The 17,800-nt window shown below is 32.4% G+C and overlaps 2 protein-coding genes across 2 annotated transcripts; both read left to right on the top strand.

Annotated features, from left to right (window-relative positions):
* Positions 1 to 5,473: 5,473 nt before the first annotated feature.
* TRIADDRAFT_57000 (uncharacterized protein) lies at positions 5,474 to 5,998 on the top strand (the record flags this gene model as incomplete). Its single annotated transcript, XM_002113099.1, has 1 exon — positions 5,474 to 5,998. The coding sequence occupies one exon, from the start codon at positions 5,474 to 5,476 to the stop codon at positions 5,996 to 5,998; it is 525 nt and encodes a 174-aa protein (XP_002113135.1).
* A 3,838-nt stretch (positions 5,999 to 9,836) lies between these two features.
* On the top strand, positions 9,837 to 16,020 carry TRIADDRAFT_25889 (uncharacterized protein; the record flags this gene model as incomplete). Its single annotated transcript, XM_002113098.1, is given in 25 exon segments — positions 9,837 to 9,926; positions 11,367 to 11,471; positions 11,653 to 11,751; positions 11,827 to 11,882; positions 12,022 to 12,076; positions 12,208 to 12,279; positions 12,391 to 12,456; positions 12,643 to 12,677; positions 12,820 to 12,877; positions 13,024 to 13,180; positions 13,194 to 13,291; positions 13,387 to 13,456; positions 13,560 to 13,663; positions 13,747 to 13,804; positions 13,892 to 13,950; positions 14,025 to 14,101; positions 14,192 to 14,289; positions 14,354 to 14,430; positions 14,510 to 14,593; positions 14,714 to 14,774; positions 14,859 to 15,014; positions 15,323 to 15,440; positions 15,521 to 15,680; positions 15,753 to 15,839; positions 15,973 to 16,020. 25 exon segments carry the CDS (start codon positions 9,837 to 9,839, stop codon positions 16,018 to 16,020), a joined length of 2,148 nt encoding a protein of 715 aa, XP_002113134.1.
* Between the last annotated feature and the right edge of the window lie 1,780 nt (positions 16,021 to 17,800).

Raw genomic sequence — 17,800 nt, 5'->3', positions numbered from 1 at the left:
CCTATTCAAATTTTATTTTTGATATAACTGCTATAGTATTATATATGAGTAATCTTAGTAGTAGAAGCTAGATTACAGATCTATACAATCCAGCTTTGTATGCTATTATCAGACTCTCCTAAACTGACTATTTTAAGATAAGAATGCAACGTTTCATTCCTTTGTGCAACTTTTATAACAGAGCTGCTATTGCATATTCCATTTTTGGAAAATTACTTCATTTACTTAGTCTAATGACCAAATAGGTACAACGAAAGATAAATTAATCGATAAAGACAAGTAGATCTCTGCTTTAAAAAACTTTTTATTAGAAATACTTTATATTTTAAAGAGCTTACTGTAGACGAGAAGCAGCTGTCACATTTATTTACATCTATACTTGAAACCTTACCCTCTGTTTCAATTACTGAGAGAATAGCTTGACCTACTTGTAGTAATAGATGACAATAATCTTACTAATGTGATTTGTGATCGAGTAAGCATCTTTATTTCTTATTTCATAGTTAATAATTTGCAATAAAATTATACCTATTTAAAACACCCATTTATCTGCGCATAGACTAAGATATAGAAATTGACAACAAAGTGCTGTGCCACGATGATTCCATTTGATAGCATAAAATGAGAGTTTAATCCATAAAGAAATATGTTTCTCGATATTTAACGAATTCATAATTATTACTTCAAAATTGAGGATAATTCAATTTGAAATTAAATATCATGGGTATCTGTTTTGGTGGGAGAAATGTAATTTATTAGCTCAATCTATGATATAAGAGCCTACTTTAAGAATATCGAATCATTGATTGATTCTGTCTAATGCAGATATAATTATTTTTCATGCTATTAATCAATAAATAGTTAATTAATAGGGAAGAAAATGGATTAAACTACATGACCATTATAAAACTTCTGCCAATCTATCCAACTAATAATAAAAGAAAGGATACTAAATGTGAGAAGAAATAATAGAAGTTCAATAAACCTGATCAAAGTATAAGGATGATTTGATAATCATCCAAACCCTACCAGGTGCGGATATTATTATTTTTTAATCTGCAAACAATTAATTAACGGAGAAGAAAGTCGGTTAAACCACAAAATTATTATAAAGATTCTTGTAATTTAAGCCAGCAATAATAATAGCACCGGACATTAGCACAGAAGAGAATATTAGCGTCTCAACAAGCTTAGGCAATGCATTTAAACGATATATCATTTTCTCTTATATCAATGCTATAGTGTAGGAAATAGTAGTTCTTACATGAATAGTAAACGTATTATAGTAAATTATCATCATAGATAAAAGTATCTTATGAATAGGATGATGGCTGTTGACGGTTATTTACTTACCGTATTTCCTATCATCAAATAGCTCCTATATTATCCCGTCTCATAAGTTAAATAATATCCCACTTAAATCAATAATTATGCTATGGAATTAATGATCCACGCCTTGAGATTCTCCATGCTTTGTATATCGTAACGACTAGAACCCAATCCATTATGGAGTCGCTGTTGTTGCTAGGATAATTGCTAATTATTTCGCATACCTTCATCATCTATGCGATCGAAATAATTATCTTATTATTATTTCCATAATAATAGATAAGAATAGATAATCAACATTGAATAATGGCTAAATCAAGTTGTCGATAAATCAATCATAATAGCAATTATGCATATCAAAGATAAAAAGACTATTATAAATTATAATTTAGTCTCGGTAGAAGAACAGGAAAAAGGCATTGTTATTAACGGTTTTTACCTGTTTTGATCCTATAGAATGAAGGTAAAAAAGATTAATTGAATTCTCGACTTTGTCTGTAATCTATTTTTACTTATTTGGAGTGTGAGATTGTTGTTTTATTTTTAATCAACAATAAATTAAATTGTGCGGAAATAGCAAGTTATACCTAGCGATAACATTTAAGTTTTGTTCTTCCTTGATGGATGATATATAAAGACATCACCATGAAGGAATGAGTGTATTTTTTTCTTTTTTTCATTGGCGTCTTACCAGTTAAAGCCAACTACTAATTAGCCGAGAATAAATGATTAATGAGCTGAATAATATAAGGTAAGTTATTTTTTCGACATCGTCAACAAATGGCTGTCTCTAAAAATGAAGTAAAGTAATAAATCAATTTATTTCTTCATCTGGTCACTTTGATCGATTTATTAATTTAAAGCTTTTTCATTAGAATAGTTGTTAAGTAATTTATTGGTGCGATTTCTATCATGATTTATGGTAGATATATTTAATTTGCAGCATAAAGCACTTGTGGGACTATTTCTTGCCGCTTTAGGATCCCAATTATAAAATTCTACTCAATAGATTCCATTTACTTTTTTCTAGAAACTTACAATTCTAAGCTAGAAAAAGTTATTTTAGTTTCATTTGTAAATGTTAATTTATCTTATATATACCCAAAAATGAATGGTTGCATGTTAGTCTTATTGCATTAATTAATAGAAATAATGAAAGATGTTGGCTGAATTATCTAGATGACACTACATTTAAAAAGATAATTTATTTTTAAGCTTTTAATTAATTTATACCGAACGGGTACTCACTTGAAGATCGACTTTACGAAACATAAACATGATAACTCAGATATTTGCGTATGCTGTTGATATAATATCTCGGATAGTGAAAAAATCTAGTCGAAGATAGGCTTGAACTCTAGAATTACAATCTATTTTTTTCTTTTATTTTTCAACCATGTGGTACCATGGTTAAGTGATCTCAAAACATATTCATTAAATTAACGACCATATTGATTTGGCAATCATCAGTAATCTTCAGTACTGTATATGATTACTGTCTTACACAGTAAATAACTAAGTACAACAGACGAAGTTGATATAAGCAAACTGTAAAATTGAAGATAGGCTCGAGCTCTAGACTTGCAATCTATTTTCTTCTTCATATTCTGCAACCATGGAGTACCATGATTAAATAATCATGAAACGTATTTATTAACTTTACGATCATAATGATTTGGCAATTATCATTAATTTCTGTATTGTATATGATTACTGTCTTTCATAGTAAATCACTAAGTGCAACAGACACAGTTAATATAAGCTAACTATAGATTATTTGAATTGAACAGGGCTGGCGTGGATAGATATAAAATCTTATTACCACGTAGCCAAATAGAATTAGACTAGAATTGTAGTTACTGCCAGTTATAACTCTAATTTCATTTACATCTTCTAATCATTCTTTGGATATATTAATCAATGAAGTTTTATATTTTCCTACAGTAGAAGAAATGAAGACTATCGTGACTTTATTAACTATAGCTCTCATTAATTAATTATTTCGTCATCTTCAATAATGCGTTGCAGATTTTTAGCAATCGTTACTTAACTAAATTATTCTTTTCCTTACGTTGTGATGTTTAAATTATTGATATCTCAGAAAGGATAGGAAAGTAATGATCTCATACTAGTACGAAAAGAATGTAAAAATTAGAATTTGAGTGGGACAACGAACCAGAATACAAGTTATCATCGATTGAGTACTTGAATTATTTGTTTAGATCAGCGACTTTTTTCAATCCAAGTGCTAAATAATTCAAGATTTACCATACGACGTATGCTACTACCACCCTTGTTAATTTAATATCAAAAGCCCAAGTTAGCATTTTTCCGTAATTAGTTGGTTTCTGTGAATACTTAATAATAGACTACTTCAATTTGTCTTTATTTTTGCAGGATATTGATTGGAATAACCCTTCCACACCAGATTATGTCACGAGAAGTTAGTTTTGACAAGTGAAATTTGAATAAGGAAATACTCTAGTCTACGATGTAGTCGATGAGATCAAGTTAAATCTAATTCTATTCTTCGCTATCACTACTTGGAGTAACGAAATAACTATCCAATTTGTTACCATAGTCGCTAAATCAAATTAAATTAAGTTATAGACAACGGGTAAATGAGCAGTTATGATTCAGTAAGTCTACATGGGAAGTAGTGGTGGACATAAATTTCATTTAAGAATAATGAAATTAACATACTATGGCTAAAAATTGCTTAATCATCAACGCTATTGTTGGACTCATTCTACATCATCTTGTTAATATAAAATGGTTTAAATGAGCAAGGAGCGATATATCTTAAATTGATTTAAACTCTATTCACATTTTTCTTTCCATCGTGTACCGAAAACTAAATTGAAATGAGCGATTGATAGTCTCCTGTTTATAGCATAGCCTGTACAGAAGACATAGTTTATATAAGCCGATATATAACTTGGATAGGATTTTCCTTCCATCTTCAAAGCGAGCTACTCCCTTCACTAGTTGCTGTAAACTAATAACGTTAATTTATTTTTAGCTCTAAAATTATTTTATTAGCTACTATTATACATTAACTTAGCCGGTAATAAGATTTATCCAAGTCTGCGTAGGAAGGCAAACGTGAAATATTGTTAGGGATGTGGTTCCCGTTTTATTTCAATTGCTTCATATCCAGTAAGCTAAATCTACCTATTTCTCGATAGTTTTAATTCTATTTTTGGAAATCTTTCTATTCAATTCAATTTTCTTGTTATTGGCGAATTGAATGATATTTACGATTACAGAAATTTTGCTTTTGAAATTTTAATTTTTACGTGTATACCAGTGTGCAATCGACATTTATTCACTCCCGTAGCCAATCTGCTTCTTCACAATTGGGCTTGTTCTTGGAAGTATCTCCAGAATGTTAAATCAGCCATTTTTTGACTTGACATCATCCCTGTTTATTGTCTTTTATATCACTAATGCTGTTAAAAATAAGAAAGTATAGGAACCCCCAATTGTTTCTTTTAGTGTAAAAAGGTTAAAATTATTCTCGCTGTTGTTTGGTGATCTATGAAGCGTGGGTAGTGGATTATGTTATTTTACGTCATTCTCTTCATTTAAGTTTAATGATCGATTGCATAGACAGGCAGAAAATTGTCAATAATTTATCATTTTATAGTTTAGAGAGTAAATATGGGCAAATTGAAACTCTTAAATTCCAATATTAATTCTAAATGATAAGCTTAAATTAATTGGCGCCCTATGGCTAATAATAATCTTGATGATTAAACCTATCGACTGAATGGTGAAATTCTATCCTTTCTATATCTCCTGAATTTACTATTTTTATTTTTTATCATTCGATAAAACATCAGCTAAAGTTCATCTTTTCCCATGGTTGCTAATGATCGCTAGTCAAGCATAATAAGTGGGTAGAGCGATTCTATTATTTCCTATTCACATTATTCTTACTTTGCATCATTCGACATTAACTATAATGAATCATTTCATGGTTGCTATTTTTGCCATAAGAAACTTTTATCGACCACGTTAATGATATTAACTATGCCATAAATTAATCATTAGATTTACGTTGGTAATTTTATTCCCATCTACTATTTATAGGTGCAGCCAAAATTAGTATTTATCCACTTTTACCAAGTACTCTCCAAAGATGGACGCATCTAATCCCGAACGATCGCAAGAGAAACCAGAACGATCACCAAATCGTAGCGAATCTGTCTCAAATTTTGATCGTGGACAAATAAAAGCAAGGCAGAAAAAAACTTCCATACAATCATCATCTGAAAAAAGTGTCACTTTTGGCACGAAATTAATACAGCAATCATCAGATTGTAAAGGCCAGTCTATTGGACTACCCAATATTAGTGAGAGATCATCTAGTAATCGAAAAGCTGGCGAGAAATCATGGAATCGACAACGTTCCTATACTGAAAGTAGTATCGATTTAATGGCAGTACGTAAAAGGGTGAAAGCACGATATCAAAAACGAGAATCACTTAAAAATAATACGACGGAAGAACAAGACGATGAATGTAGTGATAGTGAAAATCTTACCGGTTTGAGGGAGAAAAGACAAGTTCTAATTCATGGTTTGAGCTATTACAAGTACCGAATGGTTGTCGATTGGCTACGACATAGTCGACTACCTTCAAGAATAGTATTGCCAGTTATTTAAATTTTCTCTTTCAATTATCAATACTAACTACTGTACAGAAATAATTATATCATGGTGAAATTTTCGACTAAGAAAGACATTAGACAAATCATAAGTACTGGATAGTTTTGCGATCACATGGAGATGGGATGAAACATGATGAAATTACCTTGGAATCGATAGATTGAATATCATGTTAGAAGCATGAATGGGATTTTGAAATACATCAGTTGGACAATCGGAGATTACCTGATTAGATACATTTTAAAACGCAAATCAGACAAATTGGGAAAGTCATCGCTATTCCTTAACTGCTATATGACTATCCAATCATAGTTGAATATATTTTGTTAATCTGAGGAATAAGGTTGATGTACGAGGTAGAGCAGACAAAAATATTTTGTCTGATATATAAAAATTTATCTGATAGTGAGATTAATTCTACTACGGATCGCTTGCTGGTCATTATTCAGTATCCAACAGAAACTATTCCGAGAGAAAACTCTTCGTAGTCTCTAAAATATGTTATTATGGACTACTTATATTTTAATACTCTTCAGCTCTTCTGCCTTTTATCGGTGTTATATCACCAAATGTAAATGCATCTTTACTGTTTGCCTATCTAATGAGATAGTTGGCTATCTATCAAAATTGGCATGATTAACGCGATGAGAGCTATACATTATATTCAGTCATGGTCAATTTGTCCATATTATTTCAATTAAATAATGGATGCATATATTTCTATGACAAAATGTATTCATGTTTCATCTATTTACTTTAATGCAGATGTCCTCTGGAACTAATTAATATTTCGTATATTTGCTGGATAGAAGTAATTACAAGTAAAATTGCACAATGCATGATTAAATATATGCAGTACAATTTATCTTTGCAAACCATATGCTAATTAAAAAAAGATAGATTTTTTCCTTTTTTCGATGAAACTTATAGCAAGCGGCTTATTCAATTCATAGAATTTAATAGGCTACAACAAAACGTTGAACATTTTACATTCAATGATGAATATCTATTCGTTAATAATCATTTAATTTCATTTTATTGTGTTTCTATACCTCTTATAATGTATAATGGACAACTGATAGCTAAATACAATTTAATAAATATCTTGATATCACTTAATTGATTATTTCTGTTTTAAGCTCATAGATAACATTTTTTCACACTAACTTGCACGTTGATGTGTAAATTCGATTATGATCCTTATTTATAATCTGTTTATGACTCACTAGATGTAACTATTTAAATAATTAATGTCTTTATGAATCAGTAGTAATCAAGTCATGACAATGTGATCTCAATAATATTGATGATGATTATGCTAAACTATACAATTTTCTACAATATTCTTAATATTGTTATATCGGATGAGGAAAATCGAATCTACAATAGCAGCCATTCTATTTTAAATTAATTGCTCTACAACGATCATTTATTAAATTATAATATTAGACTGATCTTCCGACTGTAAGTTTGTAATCATTGCAAATTTGCTCTTTCATAGTAGGTCACGTATTTGGCTAATAAAAATGGAATTAATAAAAGCAACTAACGATTTATTATCGAAATATCTTGATGTTTAATATTTTTTATTTCAAAATAACTAAGAGAAACAGAAAGTATTTTAAAATTAGTACAAGACTTCCAGATTTTGTTTATCTTCACTTCATTACATAAGTTAGCTCTTCTCCAGTCACTAGACGCTTACCAGAATTTCGCAATCTTATCGATAAGTTTATTCTAAGTCAAAGCACAATTTTATTGAAGGAAACACACTAATTTTCAACGTATACATCAATTTCTTATCATCACTTAGATAGCTCTATCAAATTTTGCAATTATCTATATACAAATCTAAAATACATCATAGATAAGATCATTAATTAACCTTAATTAATAATAATTCCCAGATAAGATGTCTATGAATAATCACATGTAAAGCAGCCTCAAATTAGTTCAAGATTAAAATTGTAAATCATTCTGTAAGTAATTGTATATCAATGATCAATTTTATTGTGATAATTTACGTAGTCTGATTACGTCTAGATAGTCTTTAGAAGTTATAAGACGAGCCAAATTTATGATAAATAAATTGTAGCTTGCAAGAAACTGTAGTTCTTATTTTTTATTATTTGATTACACTTTATAACACCTTGTTAAACTGTTTTGTATAAGTTCTTCCGAAGCAAACCATAATTTATTTTAACATGCATCACAGTAGATAATCCTTACAGTCAAAAAATTAATCTATGATATCATCGAGTATCTTGTTGCTTATAACAATTTCTATGAATAATGACGGGCCATTATGATCATAACGGATATCCTTGGTATTCATTATCACATTCACGCGTATTATGGACTCAAATATGCATCATCTATGCGATTTTTCTATTCTTGTCATGAATATTTAAGTAGACTTCAATATTCAATAGGCCGATATCGATCGTTAATCAATCAACTGGAAGAGTCATAGTTCTCATGCTATTTCTTCATGGAAAAATGAAAAATAGAACATCAGGTCCAGGCGAAATTCGCGTGTATCATACATTCAAATATGCATATGATGATTTCAGCTAATTAAAGCAATTTGTGTTAGGCAATACAGTAATATAATGTAGAGTAGAGCTGTATGTCTTAATAGAGTCAGTGATAGGATTAATAATCCATATACTGCAATGCATATTTTATACAATTTTTTTGTTCTTGTTATAAATATTTAAAATAGACTTCAATAGGTCATTATCGATCTTTAATCTATCAACAAGAATAGCCACCATTCTAGTATTATTTCATTCCAGGAAAAAAATATAAAAAAGGAGCTGCAAGTCCTGCCAAGATTCACATGTATCATGGATTCTAATGTGTATCATCTATGCAATTTTTCTACTGTTATTATAAATGTTCAAATAGACTTTAATAATTTTCTGTTCTTGTCATGAATATTTAAAATAGACTTCAATAGGCCGTTATCGATCGTCAATCTATCAACAGGAATAGTCACCACTGTAGTGTCATTTCCTTAAAAAAGAATATAAAAAAGGAACATCAGGTCCTGCCAAGATCCGCATGTATCATGGATTGAGCTATGCCATTATGCATCGTCTATGCGATTTTTTTTATTCTTGTCGCGACTATTTCAAATAGCTTTCAAATAGGCCATTATCGATCGTTAATCCATCAACAGGAATAGTCGCCATTCTAGTATCATTTCCATCGTGAAAAAAATATAATAAAAGGAATATCAGGTCTTGTCGAGATTGACATGTATCATGGATTCCAATATGCATATCCTCTATCTATTCTTGTCATCAATATTCAAATAGACTTTTAGAATTAAGCCATTATCGATCACCAATCTATCGATTGGAATAGTTCTCGCATCATTCCTGTTGGAAGGAATAAAAAAAAAAAAAGGAACATCAGGTCCTGCCGAGATTCGAACTCGGATCTTGAGATTCAGAGTCTCAGGTGCTAACCATTACACCACAGGACCAAACTCATGTGATGCGAGTATTATTACGTATTTAGGCTATCATACTACACTTGCCAGTAGCATGGTTGATTCTGGGTACTAGCATTTGTCATACGTTTTGGCACGTGTCGCGTAAACTCAAGTTAAAACCTTTGCTTGCTTGCTCCTGTATGGAACTTGATTGGATATAAATTGTCGACTCAAGCTTTACCGTGTCTTGAGATGGTCAAATGTCTGTCCGTATAGAGTCCGATACTTGTCCTGGCGGAGGTTTCTAGGACACATTTTCGCCCGAGTGATCATTCATTGTCGACCATCTCCAGCAGGAAAATTTGCTCATCAAATTGACATTGCAAATCGAAAATGGGTCGACGAAATAAAACCCAGGAGAATTTAACGTTATTACAACTTCAGAATTATATTAAAAGAGATCCTGGCTCCTATCGTGATGAGGTAAGCGACCACCTAGCAATAGTTGAATGGGATAATCTCTCATCATGTGTTGAAAATCTTCACATTGGATGCCGTCCATGGCGAATTGCCCATGCCTTTAGCAATGCAATGTAACGTTGCAAATCACAGCTTAGATTGTACTAGATTGATCATAAAGATGATTAAAATTCTCAGCAATGATCACCGATTGATGCAAAAGGACTATCGTTGAATCTACTTTCAGTACCAATATCGCTTGCAATAAATTGCAACTAATTATGTTTGGAATTTGGGTGGATATGAAAGCGCCTTGTCAGTTTCAGTAACTCAATTTACTTCAAATACGAATGCAAAATTATCCCTGCGTAGTACAGTAGGCTATTTCTCTTAATGGTATTTTATGAAATGGAGAGAAGCTCTTATCATTTTTATCCACCTATACACCTTACGCATAGCTTGTAGTAATATTCGCTTCGAGATAATGCCCGAACTCGGATTACAGTTATGGATGGCCCATAATTCGTTACAAGTTGCACTAAATCAAATGCAGCTGCCCTAGATTAATTTAAATAGAAATTATAATGACTTCAACTGGCCATACAACTACCGTGCACCAATTCAACTATAAATTACAATGTGCTAAGCTAATCAAACAATCATGGAGGTCATTGTAAATCTTGATAACCGCCATTGATTGATGTCAGCTGACAACCATGCAATTTTACATGATGCAAGGCATTTGCTGATCATTTCAGTATCAATTAAGGTTGATTGATCTACAACCGTACAGGTTATTGGGAGATCACAGCAGTGAGCACAAATGAAAGTCACTTTACCTTCACTTACGCTTGCAGTAAATACAAATACTTTTCGTGTTAATGTTTGTACTTGTAATTTTGCATAACATCTATACAACCGGCAGCTCATGAAATGAACAAAGCAGAAACCTCAGGTTGTGACAGAAATTCTTCCCTAGCTAGTTAAATGAATCTACGACTCTTCTATTGCATGTTTTATGCAGCCTATGCAGTATATTAATTTGTAAACACTTTACTATCTTATGTATTTTCTGTCAATTTTATAGCTAAAATTGAATCTGCTTCTTTCGTAGGTGTTCTAGCTGCAATAACCTATGAATAATTGTTAGCTTTACAAAATCGAATATTACCAACGCGAAAGAGTATCGCAGTCACTTTATGAGTTGATGACTGCTAGTTAGACAACTATTGCGTTTCGTTCAAACTCAGAACTGCACATTATTACTATAGATTAAAATTTCCTCTGTGTAGCCTTGAACTGGGAAGTTAGTTATTTTATTCAATCTAGTGGCAATAGCATGTGGTCAAGTTGTATAGTTATGATTGTAACCTTGTAAATATTCTATACCGTCCATTTCAATTCTACAAGCACATCTTAAATCATTAAATTTTTCTCATTTTTGCCACGATATGACGATTCAAGTTTACACAGCAATATCGCTACTATCAATCCAATCTGAAGATATTTCAATTGCAGCCATCCCAACCATCGAAAACTATGATAGAATTAATCATGTTCATCAGCCAGGTACGTTCTGCAATATATTGCGTAGAGGATCAACTTTCTTACAGCGTAATGATTATTTTTTGTCGATCTTTTCCATTGCAATATAAATCAGTAAAGATTTCGAAAGGTGTTGTATAGCATTAATATTTTAGTGCAAACGTATTAGAATAGAATTTAGAAACCTTTAACCAATCATTTTCAGGTCGCTCATTGCTATCCAGAAGACTTAGATACATTTCCGCAAGAGTTAATCGATCTAATTCGGCAATATCAAGACGTATTGGATACTGACTTGAGATTGGTTAGTGATGCTATCAAAATGGAGTAAAATAAAGCTTTCAGCATCCATAATATTAATTATGCTTTTATGTTGCAGGCCATATGCAGGGCATTAATTTTAATCCGAAACAAGAATCTACTATCTCCTACTAGGTATAATCGACAATTCAATATTCGTAATGGAATGGTTCTGATTTCTTAATAGCTCCATATCATCAATCTACGAGATCTTAAAATCTATTTTAATTACAATTAATAGTCATTCAATTAAATTGCTTGTTTACTATTCTAGTTTATTAGAGTTATTCTTTGAATTATTTCGCTGTAAAGATAAGCTACTTAGGAAGGTAAGACAAATTTCTTAGCAATATATATATCTTTGATTTCTCTAGCGTAATAACTGATACTTTAAAACTTGGTCTAAATCCAGTGAAGCTTGACTGTTGCTCATAAACTTTTAATTCACCTTTTTATCAAGACACTATACAATCACATTGTAGCTGATATAAGTAATATCAATTTGAAGCACAAAAATAATAAAGTTAATAAGGTTTGTAGACATACCTGTTATCTATTCAGTAATTTCAAATCTGCAAATTTTGCGAAATGTGGATATGATTCATATTAGTGCAATGCCTGATTGTATATATTTTGTTTGCAGGCTTTGCAAGGATTTATGTATAAAGTACTTTGCGATGGTGATGCTTTAGCAACCCGATATTCTGTGGTATGAAGTGATTGATATTATTTTTTCTTGCCTATGTGCAGTATAAAGTAGTGTAGCAAATAGGAGAAAAGTGTAGTTTATAAAATAAAAGCGCAACAGTTGGTATATTTTCCGTATACCGTTATGTAGAGTTGAAACGATTATTGAATGTCATTGATTGATTTTACACACACACTTATTTTACAGGAAGTTATGATAGAATTGTATAAGAAAAGTATATGGTAAGCCTCTCGTCGTGATTGAGTCCTAATTATTTCTTTGTATACAGCTTTGTCAAGTCTTTAGAAGTACATCTACAATATTTCTAGTAATTTGTTTTAGTAACTGTTATATTACAACCTATAAATCTTTTTCAAATTTTAGGAATGACAGTAAGACCGTTAATGCTATCGTTTTGGCATGTTTTTCTAACGTCGCGAAGGTCGGCACAGAATTTTAACAATAACCGACAATGCTAATTTTATTGTTTAGTAATTGATCTTTTAAGTTAATCATACTAATAATTTGAATAATAAAAAAATAGAGTCTTCGTTAACTATTTCTTTTATTCAAAATACTTACATGTAGGCTCGAGTTATCGCAGTAAAATTTTTTCTCGGTACGGATGATATTGAAGACGGATCTGACAGTGACGATAGTGATGACGCAGTAAGCATTTGTAATTTGTATTTGCGAATTTCTTATGACCATTACTTAGGAGAACGTCAAAATTCTTTACGTTACTGTTGTACAGAAAGACCCAACGAAGATGAAAGGATTGCTTGTATCTCATAATGTATCGAAAAAAACTAAAAAGAAAAAGAAAACTTTAGAAAAGGCTCTAGCTGCCTTAAAGGTATGGACGTTATAACGTAACTTGACGCTCTTAGATCACTGTATTTACCATTTTAGTCGTCTTTTTCATTAAATACTGGTGATATCAATGATTAGAAACACAAAAAGAAGCGTTCTGCTAAAAGTTCGAGTTTTTCTGCGTTGTATCTCATTAACGACCCTCAAGGTAAGTAGTATTCAAACGACTACCATCTATTTCAAAGTTTTGAATAATCAAAAGCAGATGTTTTAAGAAGTGCTTTTACTAAAGGTATCTTCGATTTATGTAGCCTTTGCTGAAAAATTATACAAAGAACTTGAAAAAGCTGGTGACAAATTTGAAATTCGAATCATGATAGCAGATTTAATTAGTCGACTAGTTGGTTTACATCAGGTATGGTTACACTTTTAATTACGTGTATATATAAATCAGGAAATGAGATAACTTCGGGATCTAAATTATAAATATTACTGTAGCTGTTTCTATTCAACTTTTATCCATACCTCCAAAGATATTTACAACCGCATCAACAAGGTCTGCTATACTTTTATTTTTTTTTCTTTTAATAAATTCTCGAATGATTACTGTAATAGTTACTGTTGAAATTTTTCTCATTAATAGAAGTTACAAAGTTTTTAACTTTTGTCGCTCGGTCAAGTCATGACCTTATCCCTCCTGAGGTAAATTTAATTTATTGTTGATTTGTGAATATAAGGAAGGTGCTGTAGCAATATTAATTCACTGTTTGTGTTAGACTCTAGAGCCGGTCTTGAGAACGATTGTAAATAATTTTGTTACTGAGAGAAACTCTAGTGAAGTTATGGCTGTTGGGTTTGTTTAAGCAGTGTAGTTTGCCTTAAGAAATTAATTTCTATAACAATTGACTTCGTATTGGATTAATAATTATGCTGTGATTTTTAGCCTTAACGCGGTTAGAGAAATGTGTGCTAAATGTCCGAACGTAATGACAGAGGAGCTGCTACAGGATCTCACGCAATACAAATCCTCTAAGAACAAAAGTTTGTTGCGAATTTTCTTACTTTAAGTAACTTCTTGCGATATAACTTTTGTTTTCATTTATAGGTGTTTTGATGGCGGCTAGGTCGCTCATTCAGTTATATCGCTATATAAACCCAAGTCTTTTGCGTAAAAAGGACAGAGTAAGTTTACGATTTTCATCTGACGATTTTAACCTTCTTGAAGAGTAATTGCAGTCTATGTTACTAATTACTACGACAGGGTAAGCCGATGGAATTATCGAAAGAAGTTGGACCGTTAGCTTTCAGTGAAGTCAAAGCTGCTGGTCATGTACCAGGAACTGAGGTAATGTAATTATACTATACTTTATAGTATATTTTTAAAATTGTTGCTGGTGATAAATTAAAATCTTTCAATTGATTATAGTTTATCATATCATTCTATTCGTTTATATCTTTTCATCAGTTCCTTGAAGTTTCAGAAAATGTGGATGGAGAAGAGGAAATAGATTCTGCAATTGCATATGGTATGCTAGGTTTAGTGTTAAAGAAGCAACTACATCGTCTATAAATAAATCTTTCTGTTACCTAATGTTAAATTGACTTATGAGTAGATTCCGATGAAGGTACATCAGATGATGATGCAATATCATTGAACTCAGAAGGTGAAGACGATGATGCATCAAGTAGTGAGGAAATACCTGCAGAACGTAAAACAGATAAAAGGGCAGAGAAAGCAAGACGGACAATGTCGACAGATAGCGACCGTAGTAATTCTCAGGTAAAATATTTAACTTTCATGCACTGCAGGCCTGTATATCTTGGACACTAATTTAAAATTACTGTTCTTTAAACGTTACTATCAATAATGATAGTCCTTTTGCTAATTGATATTGACTCCTTCTCAGAGTGTCAAAGCAAGGGTAGCATTATCGCAATCGAAAACACATCAAGCCGAGGATATAAGTTCTAGTCGGGTACGTGATTAGTATTTTTGAATAGGAAGAATACCTGTTAATCATGAAATGATGCAAAAATTGCACTTTCAATTTTCAATAGTTCTTAACACCAGAAGAATTTGATAAAATTAGAACAGAGAAAGTACTACGAGAATTAGATATGAGAACTGGTGGTAAAATGAAAAGGAAGCATCTTGAAACTATGGTCGATAATGAAATGGAAAAGGAATTGAGGTTAATTGCTTTTGCGATTATATCTAAAATACTCAACTTTCTGGAAAGAAATAATGAGTGGTTGAATTTATTTACAACAGTAAGCCGATCATTTCTCAAGATGACATTGAAATTATTCATAAGAAAGCAAGACATGACAGAGAATCACGTCTTGCGACAGTTAAAGAAGGTCGAGAAGGACGCGGCAAATTTACAAATGAGAAATATCGTATGAACGAATTTGCTAGCACATCCCATAAGGTAGCTTGACTTCGAGTGATTATGCTAACAAATAGTTGCTCTCTAATCCTATTCATTTTATTGGAATAAAAGGAAAAACGTAAAGGTAAATCGTTTATGATGGTTCGACAAGCAAAAGGAGTACAGAGAAAGATTAAACGATCTTTTCGTCAAAAGCAGGTAGGAATGATCTTGCTATCTGATTTAGAATAATTGAATATTGGTCTTAGTATGGATTGAGATATGATTTCGTCGACATTGATAGCATTTATCTTGAATGCTTCTTTTCTATCCTTTTTATTTCTATAAACAGTTGGCACTAAGAGATTCAATGCTAAAACGGCGAAAATCGAAGCGATAACCAATTTATAGCAATAAATTGGTCCCATATTATCATCATCATCATTCCGTTTTGTATTTAATTATGACAGTTTTTATTTTACATCGACAACTTAATGCGATGACAAATAATAATGAAACAATAAAATTATAATGATTGGGATAAACATGGAAACTTGTTTGTCAAACTCTACTAGATGTCTACGTCATAATATGATAGTATGAGTCTGTATAGAAAATAAAGAGACGAATATTCAAATTGATTGGATTAAAAATGGGAAACGTTTATCAACACCATTTCCTAAGGATACGTATGATATGGGGCTATTTAACCCATTAAAGGAGATGCGGTTCAATGGTGACGTTTATTTTGCATATTACCGTATCCATATGGAGCTTTTCTTCTATAGAGGATCTCCATCGAGTGAATGTTTACTATACTGCAGTGTCAACATGACAAATTTCGCACACAATTTATTACAGTACTTAGTATTATATTGTTTGTACTGTGCACTGTAACGATGTCCGAAGGATTGTACTGTACAATGTACAGTACAGTACAGTACTGTACTTTGCACTGTGTCGCACTGTACTGTACTGTACATTGTACAGTACAATTCCGATGCAGTCAACTCTGGTGCAACTCCAACCCTAGTGTACTGTACTGTAGGTTGAATTCATAGTACTGTACACTAGTGTACAGTACATTCACTTGTCACCGACTGCGCAGTGGTCAGCTCAGCTCGACTGTCTACGTACTGTACAAGTGTACATGATTCAATTCTGATGCAGTCAACTCTCATGCAACTCAAACCCTAGTGTACTGTAGGTTGAATTTATAGTACTGTACAGTACGACAACAAACATTCACCTGTCACCGACTGCGCACTTGCGCAGTGGTCAGCTCAGTTCGACTGTCTAGGTACTGTACTGAACATTGTTTCAATTCTGATGCAGTCAACTCTTGTGCAACTCAAACGCTAGTGTAGGTTGAATTCATAGTACATTCACCTGTCACTGACTGCGCAGTGGTCAGCTCAGCTCGACTGTCTACAGTACGTACTGTACATTGTTCAATTCTGATGCAGTCAACTCTGGTGCAACTCAAACGCTAGTGTAGGTTGAATTCATAGTACATTCATTCACCAGTCACTGACTGCGTAGTGGTCAGCTCAGCTCGACTGTCTACAGTACGTACTGTACATTGTTCAATTCTGATGCAGTCAACTCTGGTGCAACTCAAACGCTAGTGTAGGTTGAATTCATAGTACATTCACCTGTCACCGACTGCGCACTGTGCGCAGTGATCAGCTCAGCTCGACTGTCTACGTACTGTACATTGTTCAGTTCTGATGCAGTCAACTCTGGTGTAACTCAAACGCTAGTGTAGGTTGAATTCATAGTACATTCACCTGTCACCGACTGCGCAGTGGTCAACTCAGCTCGACTGTCACCCGTTGGCATGGTCATACAGTAGGAGACTGATAACTATTCGTGGAACGCCTCAACGTGTTCATTGAAATTTTCCACTGTCGCCATTGAGCCAGTGAGTTATTGCAACTTTTGCCTTCCTTTCCTTCTTGATTAATTGGTTCTAGCTTGGACGACCATCTATGGATACTGAAAAAAAGCTAAAGAAGAAAGCGCAGAAAGCTCTGAAAAAGAAGCAAATGACTTCCGACGATTCTGCCGGTAAATCTTTCTATTCACGTGCTTGCAGGTGTACGGTGGTGTAGTCTTTGCACAAGTTGCAAAGGGACTGCTGCGGTAGATCTTCTCTCATTGAATATTTCAATATAGTT

The sequence above is a fragment of the Trichoplax adhaerens genome, genomic scaffold (genome assembly GCF_000150275.1).
Source record: "Trichoplax adhaerens TRIADscaffold_5 genomic scaffold, whole genome shotgun sequence".
Lineage (NCBI taxonomy): Eukaryota > Metazoa > Placozoa > Uniplacotomia > Trichoplacea > Trichoplacidae > Trichoplax > Trichoplax adhaerens.
This window is presented reverse-complemented; position numbering and strand designations above follow the sequence as displayed.